The following is an 18,004-nucleotide window of genomic DNA, read 5'->3' as shown; positions in this document are numbered from 1 at the left end:
CGAAAAGAGAAGTAACAAGTTAAACAGACAGAATGAAAGAATAAAAGGGAGATAATTTGGGAGATTTTATTGAAAGCAGACGAGTGCCATACATTGTTATTCATATGTGTATGTAATGTTCATGGGGGAAAAAAATAAGACTGAAATTAAACAAAGAACAAGTGAATTTATTGGAAGCCTGGAAAAATGGATTACAATAGAAAAATATGAACATGAAAAGTAATATAGTTAAGCTTAAACATGAAAAAGTAAAGGACTAGTTGTTAAAACTGGAAAAGAAAAGGACAAGATATTCTAGTAAAAAATATAATAAATTTATAACTTAAAATATTGCAGCATTAAGAATTTTTTAAAATTCAATTTATAACATTATTTAATCAATTCATAATGCTGCAATATTTTAAGTTATAAATTTATATTTTTACTAGAATATCTTGTCCTTTTCTTTTCCAGTTTTAACAACTAGTCCTTTACTTTTTCATGTGTAAGCTTAACCATATTACTTTTCATGCTGGCATTTTTCTAATGTAATCCATGTATAGATAACAAGATATACAGAGTAGTCGCTAGAAGAGCAGGGAAAACATTTTTTTTTTTTTTTTTTTTTTTTTTTTACAAAGGCATCACCACATTATCAAGGCCCAGAGGCCACTCAAGGATAAGGGTTAAAGAGTGTACAGTAGAAGTTGGTCAATATAGTAATCATTAGTAATGAAAATTTGGTAAATTTAATAACTTATATGGAACGGCTCATCAAGAACTTATTTACTTTAGACTTGAACAAAACCATATTGTAGTCAGCCGGAAAGCAGGAAAACGGAAGACAATTCCACAGGCGTGCAGTTCTAAGAAAGAAGCTTTGTTCATGGAATCTACGTTTAGGTTTAGGCACAGATAAAGAGTGGGGGAAATTATTGATAGTGTTTACAGCTAGACGAGTGTTTCTTGTGAAAGTTTGGCGAGGGGGGACCATAGATTGAAGCTCAGTTGAACACTTTCCATGAAAATAACGATACATCAGAGACAAACTCGCAACATCTCTTCTGTGAGATAGAGGTTGCAAGGAGGAGAAAAGGACATCTCCTACGAGGCTACGAAGTCTATTTTGAACTCTATCAAGGCAGGACAAGTTCTTTCTAGCAGCTCCTGCCCAGATGTGGCAACAGTATTCCATCCTTGGACGTACCTGGCTCTTATATAGATAGAGAATAGCATCAACAGTGAGATATCTACTGGATCGATAGAAAGATCCCACCATTTTTCCAGCGGCCTTGGCAACAGATTTGATATACGTGTTCCATTTAAGATCAGGAGTAATGGTCAAGCCCAGAAGCTTGTCAAAACTTGAGGCCTCCTGAAGACGAGAGCCATTCATTTCAATTGATGACAAATGTGGATTAGAATGTTGATGATGTAAAGAGAGAAGCTTGGTTTTAGATGCATTAAAAGTAACCAGCCACTCCTTTCCCCATTGTACTACGTGCTCAAGATCAGAGGAGAGAGAATTGGAGAGAACTTGCTCGTTTACTGTCTTAGATGTGGTACCATAAATGGTAGTGTCGTCAGCATAAATGTCTACAAATGATGTAAGGATATGATTTGGAAGATCATTAATGTAGATCAGGAAAAGAGTTGGGCCCAGGATGGATCCCTGAGGGACACCGGCATTAATATTGTGAGCTTCTGATTTTTGCCCCTCAACTACTACTCTTATGAACCTATCAGAAAGAAATGATTTAATAATTGAGAAGACTTTTCCAGCTATACCATAGCTAGCGATCTTATGAAGTAAACCTTTATGCCATACCCTATCAAAGGCTTTAGATATGTCAAGAGCAATTGCCCTAGAAAGATTGCCACCGTCGAGAGATTTGCTAATCCTATGCGATATAACTGTAAGGACATCTGCTGTAGATCTAGCAGAACGGAAACCATATTGAGTGTCACTAAGAAGGTTATTTTTGTTGAGATGTTTGATTACTTCTGTATTTAATACAGATTCTAGCAACTTACTCATGACGCACAGGAGACTTATTGGCCTGTACTGAGAGGGGGATGAGCGATCACCTGAATTCTTAAATACAGGGCATACTGATGAGATTTTCCAGGGAGATGGGAAACTATTCTCCTTAAGACAACGTTTAAACAGTTTTGTAAGTATGGGCGCTAGTTCAGGTTGAAGTTTTTTGAGTACTATAATTGGAATACCATCAGGGCCAGTTGCTTTACTCGAATCAAGGTTTTTGATTAGCTTCGCAACATCACGTACAGATATACGTATATCACATAGCGTGTTTTCTGATACAAGAGGAAATATTGGGGGTTGGCGGTCTTGGTCGCAAAGGGTAGAATTGGCTGCAAAGTTCTTGACAAAGAGTTTGGCTTTGTCTGATGCTGACGAGATTACCTCAGATCCATTGATAATAGTTGGGATGGAGCACACGCTTCTGTTCAGGATTCTGTTTGCTATTTGCCAAAACTGGTGGGAACCAAGCCGCTGCTCAGCTACTTTGGACTTAACAGATTGAGCATACAACTCTCTTGCGTTCCTTATTACTTTCTTACAATGGTTGCTGGCAGTCCTGAAAACGGCTTTAGTTTCCATACATCTATTACGTTTGAAGCAGTGGAAAAAGTGATTTCTGTGCGCAATGGCAGCAGCACATTCTGGAGAGAACCATGGCTGGCTGTTAGGTTTTTGCTGAAATTTTTTAGAGGGTATGAAATGGTCAATACCTACAATTAACCATTCAGTTAGGTCTAATACTATAGAGGACACATCCTTTTTAAACATGGAATGCAGAGGTAGATCAGATATAAATGTACGGAAGCTATCCCAGTCAGCCTTAGTGTATCGATATACTGTACGATGAAGAGGTACGTCTGGGGACTTATTACATTTCATTTTTATCTTAATTGATACAACAGAGTGGTCGGAAGATCCAAGAGGCGACAGAACAGAAACTGAACATAGTTCAGGGCAAGTTGTGAGAAAAAGGTCTAGTAGGCTCGCATACTGGCCGTCATTATCGGGCACACGGGTAGGTTCCTGAACAATCTGAGTGAGGTCATAGGCAATGGAGAAATCATGACAGAACCTCCCCTCATCATCGGTCTTGTTTGAGTGGGTCAACCATTCGACGTTGTGAACATTGAAGTCTACACATACGTGAATGTTAGCTGAAGGATAAGTAGAAAGGACTTGGTCAATTTTCTCAGATATGCTTTGAAAGATAGTAACTCCGCTGTTGTGGGGGCGATAGAGAGTAAATATAAATGCAGTAGTGTGAGCTAAAGCAACCCGGAAGCACATATAAGGTAAGTTAGGATCTTCCCTGGAGATGTCCCTCCCACATGGAAAGCTATCTTTAATATAGGCACATATTCCATGCCCATGGCGATCTTGGGGGTCAGATTTAGAAGTTAAGTTAGAGTATCCTGTAATTGCAAACTCATCAAGGGAAATAGCCTGTCCAATGCCAGTTTCACTTAAAAATAAAAGGTCTGGTTTAGTCTCCTGTAATTGGGTTTCAACCTCTGGAAGGTTAGAACGTAGACCCCTGATGTTGGAGAAGGAGACATGGTAGTAGGGGTCTACGTTGGAAGTTGGAGAACCGGGTTTAATCGTGTATTTTTTCTTGAAACTTGTCATGATGAAATTTTGGAATTTGTGGACTAGGTCGACAGATTTACTTAGAGCAGGACAGAGAGGGGAAACTAAGAGAGAAAAAGAAACGAAGAATTTTTTTTTTTTGTACCACATGATAAGGTAAAGCCGTAACAATTACCCACTAGTATGGCATCGAGAGGCCCCACCAGAAGCTACTGCATGGTCCAGATTCCATTCACCAAATGGCAATACAGCAGCCCCAGTACTTTGCACCTGCTGATAGGACAGCCTCCTTAGTGGTTAATCCAAGGTTCGGGTCCCTGACTATCAGGCGGATAACGTCAGCCCAGACAAAACGTTTACCTCCAGCACCCTTACTAGTGACATGGCTACAAGGATAGACATAGAAACAGAAAATTTCCACCAACTCTGCCAACTGTTCGCGCAAAAATACTGCCAACCTAGAAAACAGCTTTTTCTTCTCCCTTTGTCAGAAAAATCACTCATTTAAAAATGAGGACTGAGGGACAAATAAGAAGAAGCGAGAGTAACATTTACAAATGTTTCAGAAATTTAAAACTATGCAGGTCGATCAAAAAAAAAAAATTAAATTTTCTTGTGTCTGGTATAAATGTTATCAGTTAAATAAATGTTTTTATTCCCTCCACTTTTGTGTTGTTAACTATTCTACCCCTTTGAGAAAAAAAATATCTATTATATTTCTTTTATTTTAATTATTTATTTCAGAATCTAAAGTTTTGTTTTTTTTTCATTTTGCCAAGTGATCAATATTTGAAATATGGAATCAACGTTGCTTCACGATTTGTTCCGTGAGCAGGCAGAAAAAGTGCCGAACCAAGTGGCCGTTTATGGGGCGAAAGGTCAAACGATTACGTACGGTGAGCTGAACCGGTGTACTGATGTACTGGCTTGTAAATTACAAACACACGGCGTCCGACCAGATTGCGTTGTGGTGATCTACATGGAACGATGCATACAGTACACAGTTGCATACATTGCAATTTTGAAGGCGGGTGAGTCCATTTGCATTTTTATTGATAACTATCAGGCCGCCCGGTGTTGCCCAGTCGTAAAATATGCATAAATATTATATTTTAATTCATACAGAAATTGAGACATTTTCATGTGAGTATTATGTTTTTTTATCTAAATAGTTACCTTCTTGTAAGTCAAAAAAAAAAAATACTTGAGCTGAGATCGAAATCAAAACCTAAAAACAGTGAGTCAAGGACGATAACCATTAGGTCAGCTTAACACGTTTTTAAAACGTGTTTTCAAACCTACTTATTCTTAACATAAGGAATCTGTCATGTGAACGATTCGTGCATGCGCAGTCGTGAAACAGTCTGCAAACAGATAAAAATCCGATGATTCTCATGTACTAATTTTTCAATTTTGACCACTTTGCTAAGTCGTAAAATATGTTGAAATATATTTTACTTCATGCAGATGTCGTATTTATTATTACAGAGCCCTATTCTCTATTGAATATTATTTTTTATATAATATATAATAATGATTTCTGTTGGAGACGCCCCTCCATAGGATTAATGGACTGTCTCATGACGTCACTTCCTCTAGTGACGTCACTTCCGGTATCGAGACCGGTGCCCGGCAGTCAGAGATTGGCACTCCACCAAGAAGGTGCACATGCCCCACCGTTGAGCAATGGTATTACTCAACTCGCTTTGCCTGTAATCTATGCGAATACATGTTTCGTTCCTAAAAATCCTGTTTTGTTCATATTACCATTTAACCCTATAACAATTTCGAAAGTTAAAAAAAAAAAAATGACTTCGGTATCACCAGCTAGAATCGAAACCAAAGCATTCAGCTCTCCAGTCACATCTCGTATCTATGTAGCTATCGAGAGATAGGTTAAAAAAAAAAAACGAAATTAAACGACTTGAAGAAATGAATTTAATTTGGGCATGCACAAATAAGTATGTCGGCAAGTCAAAATGAACATTTTGCATTTCAGCTTGGATGATTACTGTTAAGTGTTGTGTGATCAGTAGTTTAAAAATTTATCTGCTCAATATTTCACATAGTTACACACACATACATACATCTGCTGTATAGATACACACACATACATACATCTGTTGTATAGGTACACATACAAACATACATCTGTTGTATAGATACACACACAAACATACATCTGTTGTATAGATACACACACAAACATACATCTGTTGTATATATACACACACAAACATACATCTGTTGTATAGATACACACACAAACATACATCTGTTGTATAGATACACACACAAACATACATCTGTTGTATAGATACACACACAAACAACATCTGTTGTATAGATACACACACATACATACATCTGTTGTATAGCTACACACACAAACATACATCTGTTGTATAGATACACACACAAACATACATGTATTGTATAGATACACACACATACATACATCTGTTGTATAGATACACACACATACATACATCTGTTGTATAGATACACACACATACATACATCTGTTGTATAGATACACACACAAACATACATGTATTGTATAGATACATACACATACATACATCTGTTGTATAGGTACACACACATACATACATCTGTTGTATAGGTACACACACATACATACATCTGTTGTATAGATACACACACAAACATACATCTGTTGTATAGATACACACACATACATACATCTGTTGTATATATACACACACATACATACATCTGTTGTATAGATACACACACAAACATACATCTGTTGTATAGATACACACACAAACATACATCTGTTGTATAGTTACACACACATACATACATCTGTTGTATAGATACACACACAAACATACATCTGTTGTATAGTTACACACACATACATACATCTGTTGTATAGATACACACACATACATACATCTGTTGTATAGATACGCACACATACATACATCTGTTGTATAGGTACACACACATACATACATCTGTTGTATAGATACACACACATACATACATCTGTTGTATAGGTACACACACATACATACATCTGTTGTATAGATACACATACATACATCTGTTGTATAGATACACACACATACATACATCTCTTGTATAGGTACACACACATACATACATCTGTTGTATAGAGGTTTGTTGTTGTTGATATATATATATTTATTTGATTCATTAACACGCAATATAATTATATGTATGTACATTGTCCTTTTGTATAATTTTCTATTTAATTGTATTTAATTAATAAAATAATCATTTTCCAGGTGGTGCATATCTTCCTCTTGATATTTCTTTCCCCCAAAACCTCATCAACAATATTTTGGTGGAAGCAACTCCAAAAATAATATTGACGACGAGTGAGCTGAAAGATCGATTTCCAGGTAACCAGATTTACGTACCTTACTTTGGGGTAATTGCGCCAAGTCCTAGGTAATTATGCCAACTACTTAAAAGTGCTCTATTGACAACCACGCATATAAAGAGCACTTTTTTAGTTGGCGAAATTACCCCAAAGTACGGTATTCATTTTGATGTTTCATTTTTTTTATGCATCCAAACCATTGTTATAAAATAAGAAGGTATGTGTTCTTCAGAATTGTCTAATCTATTCCCTGCTTCCTTTGTTTCAGCTCATTTGACTCGTTGGTCTAGCAGTCTTCATCAATTCACTATTTTGATACCTTATTGTAATACAGTTTGCTATCCCAGTAGTTTCTTTTTTCAAGAACTGGAAGCGTTTGGAACTCACTTTCTGTTTTTCTTTTACTTACGATCTTGGTCTTCTGTTTTTGTTAACTCCTTACATCAAGTGGCTTCATGCCTTTTCTAGAATATGGTTCAAATCTGACTATGACTTTTAGAATTTCAAACTATTTGATTCCGTGGCGTAGCTAGACTAAAGAGTAAACATTACTCAGTGCGATCTGCTCAAATGACATTGTGTCACCCCTCCTTCGCTGTCACCCTGACCGCCCGCCCCCCTTATATACAACACTATATATATATATATATATATATATATATATATATATATATATATATATATATATATGGCAGTAGAGTTTAGTTTTCTAAAAAGTACATCCAATGCAACAACATGTGTCTAGCAAAAAGTGCTTAATGAGTAAACAGAGCATGTATATTAAATCAGTTTTCAAGGGTAATTCTTGGCCTGAAGATGTAACGGTGATTACAGAAACATGTATGCACATATGTAGCCATCAATGTTTGTATAAATAAATTTAATATTTAATATATATATATATATATATATATATATATATATATATATATATATATATATATATATATATATGTAATTCTTTTTCCAATTAATTTTCACAGTTAAAAAAAATGAAATGTCATCAAATGATTTCCAATATAATATAATAATAAATACGAAATCTGCATTAATCAAAATATCATATTTAAGCGTATTTTACGACTGGGCAAGGCTAGTATGTATATATATATATATATATATATATATATATATATATATATATATATATATTGGAAGTTATATCGTTACTAAAAAAAAAAGCACACATACCTACACACGCCCCCCCCCCCCAACATACATATATACATATATATTAAGTAATGTGATTTATAATTTAAAATTTAAAAATCAAATTTTAATTAAATTAAAAATCCGTTTCATAAGAAGGAACAACAACAAAATCAATTACCTGTACGATCGTTTCGGAAAACAATGCTTTTTATTGTGGTATACATCAAGTTATGTAGAATAATTATATATAGTTTTTTGGTAAGCAAGGTCTCCTCATCAGAAAATTTAGGAGGGTTTTTATTGAATTTAAAAGACACCAAAAATAAACCTAGCATTAAAAGTAAATTTTAAATTATAAATCACATTACTTAATATTGAATTAGCTCTAGGACATTTAACTATCGAGCTTATTATATATCTAAATTACAACGAGCACTTTCTATTTCCTGTATTTTAATTAAACTAGTAATTTCACTGTTACATTAAAATACACTCAGCTCTTTAGACTATTGTTCTAATCTCCTTTAAATTATATATACATATATATATATATATATATATATATATATATATATATATATATATATATATATATATATGCAATAGTTTTGTGGATAATAACAGTAATTAAAGTGGTTTAATAAAAAAGGATAAATTATCAAAACCTTTATGAAAATACTGTGTTCATCAATTAAGTAAAAATTCGAATCATGTTGTAATGCCTACGCATTCTCATTAATCACTTAAAATGATTTTCTTTATAAAAATAAAACTAGTTGATCAATATACAGATTTTTGGAATATGATGTTTTCGTTTCGTCACAGGTATGTACATAATACAATTAAAAAGAAAACGTTTTGTTTATTAATATACGGTGAATTCTGAACAAGGTCCTCAAAACCTGTTTTGAAATATTACGTTCATTAATTTTCAAGGGAGGCAATTTAAACAAAAACTTACAATTACAATAAAATTTATCTGATGTAAGTTAAATATCTAAAAAGAATAATTAAATTAATAGCCGTCCACTTATAAGTGTAATGTTCTTTTCGTCACGTACATAATACAATTTGTTTTAAAAAGTTTTGCTTGTTAATATAGGCTGAATTCTCAACAAGGACCCCAAAACCTTTCTTAAAATATGTCCATTAATTTTCAAGGGAGGTAATTTTAATGAAAACTTAAAATTACAACAAAATTTATGTAAGTTAAATATTGACTTATAAAAGCAATTTTTGAGATTGAATTAGTTTTTGCAATATTTCTTGTCAAATAAGTAGAGATATCAAAAAGGCTTTTGGTGAATTAATGAGCTTCAGCGTTTACAATGAATTTAATTTTTCATATTGATTTTTTTTTTATTGATTTAAAAAAATTCATTTATTTATCTTTTTATTTTCAGCTGGTTCTTGTGTAATTTGTCTGGATGAAGATTTTTTGGAGCACTTCCAAAATGGTGACGACAAAGTTGAGTCTTTTCCGATGACTTGGGATAATTTATCTTATCTTGCATATTCTTCGGGAACAACTGGAAAACCAAAAGGTAAAAACCATTGCGCAAGATTTCATGGTTATTCGTGATTCTTTCTTGATGGTGATCCATAGTCATTGGGCACAAACAAGATTCCTCGAATTTTAGTTTCACCTTCAGAAATTTTGAATGTTAGACATATTCTAAAATCAAAATTATCTAATTGTTTTGGATCAGAATTGGAATAAGGATTCTATACATGAGGTTTATTAGGATTCTGATCCTTGTGAATGGAACCATTAAAGTGGTGCAAAAGCTATTCACCAATCCTGGGATGAAAAGTATTCTTTTAGTATATATATATATATATATATATATATATATATATATATATATATATAGTCATCCACATACAGTACTGTTTCGTTGTATCACAACTCATCAATGCGGCTAGACTAGCACCTTTCCCTAGCCGTGGATTAAACCTACAATCATCATGTTGATAGTCGGCAGTTTCAACTACTGGACAATGGGTAGGTGCTCGTAAACATCTCATCAAATGTTTAGTAAATAAACATTCGCCCATTGCTTTTACAGTGCTCAAGCTGCTAGTTTGTTTACAAACAAACAGCGAGCCAAATATATATATATATATATATATATATATATATATATATATATATAGTGAATAAATGACCAAAGTCTATATTCCAAAGTTCATGATGTTGACCATCTTATAATTTATTCCTTTAATTAAGTTGACATTTATAATTCTTCAACTGAATTAAAGGAATAAATTATAAGATGGTCAACATCATGAATTTTTGGAATATAGTTTCTTGTCATTTATTCATTATATTGCTCTGTAATTACATTGAGCTTCCTAAGTAACGATTGGTGTATATTATAAGGAAATAAAATATATTTCCACACTAATATATATATATATATATATATATATATATATATATATTTTTACATAGGCGTCACCACTTATCAAGGCCGATAGGCCACTCAAGGATAAGGGTTAAAGAGTGTACAGTAGTCAAAAGGACAATATAGTAATCAATAGTAATGGAAGTTCGGTAAATTTGTTAACTTAAGTGGAACGGCTCATCAGAAACTTGTTCACGTTGGACTTGAAGACAACCATATTATAGACAGCTGGAAAGCAGGAAAACGGAAGACAATTCCACAGGCGTGCAGTTCTAAGAAAGAAGCTTTGATCATGGAATCTATGTTTAGGTTTAGGCTCAGATAAAGAGTGGGGAAAATTATTGATAATGTTTTCAGCTAGTCTAGTGTTTCTTGTGAAAGTTTGGTGAGGGGGGACCATAGATTGAAGCTCAGACAAACACTTTCCATGAAAATAACAATAAAGCAGACAAACTCACAACATCTCTTCTGTGAGATAGAGGTTGCAGTGAAGAGAAAAGGACATCTCCCACCAGGCCACGAAGTCTATTTTGAACCCTGTCAAGGCAGGACAAGTCTTTTCTAGCAGCTCCTGCCCATATGTGGCAACAGTATTCCATCCTTGGACGTATCTGGCTCTTATATAGATAGAGAATTGCATCAGCAGTGAGATATCTACTGGATCGATAGAAGGATCAGACCATTTTTCCAGCGGCCTTGCCAACAGATTTGATGTACGCATTCCATTTAAGATCAGGAGTAAAGGTCAAGCCCAGAAGCCTGTCAAAACTTGAGGCCACCCCAAGACGAGAGCCATTCATTTTAATTGATGCCAGATGGGGATCAGAACGTTGATGATGTAAAGATAGAAGCTTGGTTTTAGATGCATTAAAGATAACCAGCCACTCCTTTCCCCATTGTACAACGTGATCAAGATCAGAGGAGAGAGAATCGGAGAGAACTTGATCGTTTGCTGTCTTAGATGTGCTACCATAGATGGTAGTGTCGTCAGCAAAAATGTCTATGAATGGTGTAAGGATGTGATTTGGAAGATCATTAATGTAGATCAGGAAAAAAGTTGGGCCCAGGATGGGCCCCTGAGGGACTCCAGCAATTAATACTGTGAGCTTCTGATTTTTGTCCATCAATTACTACTCTTATGAACCTATCAGAAAGAAATGATTTTATAATTGAGAAGACATTTCCAGCTATACCATAGCTGGAGATCTTGTGAAGTAAACCTTTATGCCATACCCTACCAAAGGCTTTTGATATGTCAAGAGCAATTGCCCTAGAAAGGTTGCCTCTGTTGAGAGATTCGCTAATCCTATGAAATATAACTGTAAGCACATCTGCTGTAGATCTAGCAGAATGGAAACCATATTGTGTGTCACTAAGAAGGTTATTTTTGCTGAGATGGTTGATTACTTCTCTATTTAACACAGATTCCAGCAACTTACTCATGGCGCACAGGAGACTTATTGGCCTGTACTGAGAGGGGGATGAACGATCACCTGAATTCTTAAATACAGGGCATACTGATGAGATTTTCCAGAGTGATGGGAAGCAATTCTCCTTCAGACAACGCTTAAATAGTTTTGTAAGTATGGGTGCTAGTTCTGGTTGATGTTTTTTGAGTACTATAATTGGAATACCGTCAGGGCCGGTTGCTTTACTGGAATCAAGGTTTTTGATTAGCTTGGCAACATCACGTACAGATATTTGTATATCACATAGTGTGTTTTCTGATACAGGAGGAAATATTGGGGGTTGGCGGCCTTGGTCGCAAAGGGTAGAATTAGCTGCAAATTTCTTGGCAAAGAGTTTGGCTTTGTTTGATGCTGACGAGATTAACTCAGGTCCATTGATGATAGTTGGGATAGAGCACACGCTTCTGTTCAGAATTCTGTTTGCTATTTGCCAAAACTGGTGGGAACCAAGCCGCTGCTCACCTACTTTGGACTTGACTGACTCAGCATACAACTCTCTTGCATTCTTTATTACTTTCATACAATGGTTGCTGGCAGTCCTGAAAGCGGCTTTAGTTTCCATACATCGATTATGTTGGAAACAGTGGAAAAAGTGATTTCTGTGCACAATAGCAGCAGCATATTCTGGAGAAAACCATGGCCGGCTGTTAGGTTTTTGCTGGAACTTTTTTGAGGGTATGAAATTGTCTATACCTACAATTAACCATTCCGTCAGGTCTGATACTATATACGACACATCCTTTTAAAACATGGAACGCAGAGGAAGATCCGATATAAATGTACGGAAACTATCCCAGTCAGCCATAGTGTATCGATATACTGTATGATGGAGAGGTACATCTGAGGACTTATTACATTTCATTTTTATCTTAATTGATACAACTGAGTGGTCGGAAGATCCAAGAGGACACAGAACGGAAACTGAACATAGTTCAGGGCAAGTTGTGAGAAAAAGGTCTAGGAGACTTGCATACTGGCCGTCATTGTCGGGCACACGGGTGGGTTTGTGAACAATCTGGGTGAGGTCATAAGCAATGGAGAAATCATGACAGAATCTCCCCTCATCATCGGTCTTGTTTGAGTGGGTCAACCATTCCACATTGTGAACATTGAAGTCTCCACATATGTGAATGTTAGCTGAAGGATATGCTGATAGAACTTGGTCAATTTTTTCAGATATGCTTTTAAAGATAGTAACTCCGCTGTTATGAGGGCGATAGAGAGTAAATATAAATGCTGTAGTGTGACCTAGTGCTACTTGGAAGCACATATAGGGTAAGTTAGGATCTTCTCTGGAGATGTCCCTACCACATGGAAAGCCATCTTTTATATAGGCACATATTCCATGCCCATGGCGATTTTGGGGGTCAGATTTGGAAGTTAGGTTAGAGTATCCTTTAATTACGAACTCATTTAGGGAAATAGTCTGTCCAATTTCAGTTTCGCTTAAAAATAAAAGGTCTGGTTTAGTCTCCTGTAATTGGGCTTCAACCTCTGGAAGGTTAGAACATAGACCCCTGATGTTGGAGAAGGAGACATGGTAGTGGGGGTCTACGTTGGAAGTTTCAGATATATATATATATATATTTCTTTAGAAATATATATATATATATATATATATATATATATATATATATTTCTGTAGAAATATATATATATATATATATATATATATATATTTCTGTAGAAATATATATATATATATATATATATATTTCTGTAGAAATATATATATATATATATATATATATATATCTCTGTAGAAATATATATATATGTATATATATATATATATATATTTCTGTAGAAATATATATATTTCTGTAGAAATATATTTTCTTATTATATATCACTCCTTATATAAGAAGCTCAATGTAATTACAGAGCAATACAGAGAATAAATGACAAAAAGTTACATTCCAAAATTCAAAAGTTGGGTTTAATGACTTTGTTTGATAAAAATTCAATATGGTGTAATGAAAAATATAAAGGTAACTGCAGCTTTTCTTCTAATTTTCGGATTTTTACCATGTCAAATCACATTTCAATTCCTTTTGAAAGATTGATCATTGCTATTTCTTCTGATGAGTTAAGGGCATGATAGATTCACTGATTGATATAATAATTAAGTGATTGATTTTGCGCTACGAAACAGATACTGTCAAGGATTGTATAAGTCAACTGAATTAAAGGAATAAATTATAAGATGGTCAATATCATGAATTTTGGAAGATAACTGTTTTGTCATTTATTTTCTTTCTCTCTCTCTCTCTCTCTCTCTCTCTCTATATATATATATATATATATATATATATATATATATATATATATATATATATATATCGGTAATTGTATTGGAATCAGGAATTTAGTACGGAATCGGTAATTTGTATCAGAATCGGGAATTTAGTGCCGAAATATACACGGTCTGATTCCGATACAATTACCGATTCCGTATTAAATTTTCATTTAAACTTACATTATCAAAAAGCACAGAGAGTTTCTGTTTAATGACTCTCTTACAAAATTTCAAATATTCGTTGAGTATATAGGTTGAGAGGTGTCCTCACATACACACACCCACACACACACCCACACACATTCTCACTTTTATAGTTATATAGATATATATATTTATATGTATACATTTTTTTGTAGGTATAATGTGCCCCCACAAAGGTGCTGTGTTGTCTTACAAGTGGCGGCATGAAAACTACCCATATGGAGATGACGAAAGAGAAGCTTGCAATATCTTCTTTGTATGGGAAATGCTTCGACCTTTACTGAAAGGTAAAGTTCATTGCCTTTTTGATAAAAGACTTATATGTTCAAAAGAATTGAAAGGAAGGAAAAAGAGGGAAAAAAAAAGAAGAAAAAACTTTCTAAATTTCTTATTTTCATTAAAAGGCTGGTCTTTAATAAGAATGGAGACTGCTGTTGCCTGCTGAAATCTTTTTTGATTGGAACAGTAATTTTATTGTAGCGACAAATGGTAATTTTGTGTAGTTTAACTAAATTGAATAAAACAATTATATATATATATATATATATATATATATATATATATATATATATATATATATAGTGTCGTGGGGGCAAGAAAACTACCTTCCCCCACTCCACCGTGTTTAAACACGCGTCATCTCTAACATGAGCGACGGAGAAAAAGAGAGGCGAATGGACGAATAGCTTCACCTAAAAGGCAAGGTCAGCAGCTGACCTACTTATGTCTCCCTTCCAGCATCCTCGCTGTTAAAGGGAAACACTCATAAAAATTAATCTTTTACGATTAATAACGAAATGATTGTCTTTTTTGTTTCAGACGGAATGAAATTAAATACAACTCTCAAACTGCCAAACTAAGTTTGACTTGTAAACATTTCGTCTGGAATTAATGACTTTCATTTATCCTTTTTCCGAGACCGACGCCAGTTGTAACACCCTGTCTCCACAAATAAAGCGCTTCTCGGCCAAAAAAAGTTAATCCGGCTAGGGGGCTACGAGTCCCCTGAATTGGAGATCCACTCACACTAGCCGATGGATCTCATGCGGTAGCAGCAGCGGTCAGGAAACACCCGAGAACCAGAACCAGTGCCGAAGCAGCGACAGCAGTATTCAAAGAGCCCTTTTCAGGGCTAGGTTCCTATGAAAGACCTACCACTTTGTTTACTCTGTTAGCCCTCCTCAGGACCACTCCAGGACCAGCGCCGATGCAGCTACAGCAGTAACACAAAGAGCCCTTTTCAGGGCTAGGTTCCTACGAAAGACCTACCACTTTGTTTACTCTGTTAGCACCTCCTGCCTGCAGCTTCCAGCTTCCTGCATCTCCTCCTGCAGCCTCCAGCTTCCTGCATCTCCCGCCTGCAGCATCCAGCTTCCTGCATCTCCTGCCTGCAACCTCAGCTTCCTGCACTGCACTGCATCTCCTGCCTGCAACCTCAGCTTCCTGCACTGCACTGCATCTCCTGCCTGCAACCTCAGCTTCCTGCACTGCACTGCATCTCCTGCCTGCAACCTCAGCTTCCTGCACTGCACTGCATCTCCTGCCTGCAGCCTCAACTTCTTGCACTGCACCCGCATCTCCTGCCTGCAGTCTCAGCTTCCTGCACCGCTACCTTGCTTGCACCTCTGCACCGCTACCTCGCTTGCACCTCTGGTCCGCTACCTCACTCGCACCTTTGGTCCGCTACCTCGCACCTCCGGTCCGCTACCTCGCTCGCACCTCTGGTCCGCTACCTCGCTTGCACCTCTGGTCCGTTACCTCGCACCCACGGTCCGCTATCTCGCTCGCACCACCGGTCCGCTATCTCGCTCGCACCTCTGGTCCGCTACCTCGCTCGCACCTCTGGTCTGCTACCTCGCTCGCACCTCTGGTCCGCCACCTCGCACCTCCGGTCCGCTACCTCGCTCGCACCTCTGGTCCGCTACCTCGCTCGCACCTCTGGTCCGCCACCTCGCACCTCCGGTCCGCTACCTCGCTTGCACTTCTGGTCCGCTACCTGGCTCCGTACCTGTCGTCCGTTCCGAACACTGATCCCTCCGTTCTCGGTGTTGTCGGTTCCTCAACACTGACCCTCGAGCGCTCAGTGTTCACCCTGCGTTCCGGATCGCCCTGACGCCCAGCTGACCGTTTCCATACCCAGCAAGCACCCTCTGAACCACACTACGTCCAGAATACCAGTCCGGACCTCCAGACCTTGCCTCCAGTGACGTGCGACCTTCCAGGCGATCAGCACCCGGATTTGAACGATTTTGTTTATACTCAAATAAAAGGCGAACCCTCGTCTTTAAATCAAACAACCTGTGTTTATTTTGTTAGTTGTTGGGTCGATTGTCTCCGGATGACCGGCCCCCGCAACAATAGCTTAATGTGTAAGAGGAAAAGAGAAAGTTCAATTCCACAAAAGGAGACTTATCCGGATAATGCCAAGCTCAACAATAATTATTGGAGCTTATACAATAGGACAACAAGAGTATGAAATGAAGACACAAAACTATATATAGTTAGATATAGAATGGATCATTTATTGAATAATGGAATACAGGCAAAATTTGGGGGATTGAAAGGACTTTTTATGCCAGGGCATTTTGAAGCCTAAAGCTTCTCATCAGAAGAGTAGAGAAGGTGCTAGGTACCATGGGGAAGATGCGGCGTTTAGCACCTTCCTACTCTTCTTTGCCTGTATTCCATTATTCAATAAATGGTCCATTCTATATCTACCAATATATAGTTTTATGTCTTCATTTCATACACATGTTGCCCTATTATATATATATATATATATATATATATATATATATATATATATATATATATATATATATATATATATTACTTTATATATATATATATATTACTTTATATATATATATATTACTTTATATATATAGATATATATATATATTACTTTATATATATATTACTTTATATATATATACATATATATATATTACTTAATATATATATATATATACATATATATAATATATATATTACTTTATATATATACATATATATATATTACTTTATATATATACATATATATACATATATATAATATATATATATATTACTTTATATATACATATATATATATTACTTTATATATATATGCACACACACATATATATATATATATATTATATGCTACTTCAACATTAATTAAGAAAAGAATATCAAACCACATTTCTTCTTTTAACAACTAAAATTCTAATAATAACCAAGGAACTTTTCTAACTACTTTAATATAAAAAACTTAATTCTAACAATACCCCTTTCTTAACTAAATGCACTATCCTAAAAAAGTTTAAGTCTTATACTCCAGTCTCTAAGTCATGTCGCCTCTGCACAACTGAAGCTATAACTATAATTACTTCCCCTCATAGTAGCAATATAATAAACTCTAAAATGAACTTATCTCTTTTTGCAAACATAAGTCCAAGTTTAATTATGGTAAATTTGAAATTACATAGCCATTAATTT

The 18,004-nt window shown here is 35.5% G+C and overlaps 1 protein-coding gene across 4 annotated transcripts in view; it reads left to right on the top strand.

The window, feature by feature from the left end:
- LOC145259085 (uncharacterized) overlaps positions 1-18,004 on the top strand; it is a 128,116-nt gene that overhangs the window by 17,043 nt on the left and 93,069 nt on the right. For 3 of the 4 annotated variants that reach the window (XM_080116726.1, XM_080116727.1, XM_080116728.1), the window contains exons 2-5: positions 4,393-4,644; positions 6,895-7,011; positions 9,548-9,688; positions 14,680-14,811. In XM_080116726.1, the coding sequence (XP_079972852.1) occupies positions 4,410-4,644; positions 6,895-7,011; positions 9,548-9,688; positions 14,680-14,811 (625 nt within the window). In that variant the 5' untranslated portion in view covers positions 4,393-4,409. Of the gene's footprint in view, positions 1-4,357; positions 4,645-6,894; positions 7,012-9,547; positions 9,689-14,679; positions 14,812-18,004 lie in introns of all 4 variants that reach the window. The other variant, XM_080116725.1, reaches the window with a different exon arrangement.

The sequence above is a fragment of the Euprymna scolopes genome, chromosome 34 (genome assembly GCF_053919585.1).
Source record: "Euprymna scolopes isolate OS-2025 chromosome 34, ASM5391958v1, whole genome shotgun sequence".
NCBI lineage: Eukaryota > Metazoa > Mollusca > Cephalopoda > Sepiida > Sepiolidae > Euprymna > Euprymna scolopes.
The sequence above is the reverse complement of the archived record's forward strand: the minus strand, read 5'-3'. Positions and strand labels throughout refer to the sequence as shown.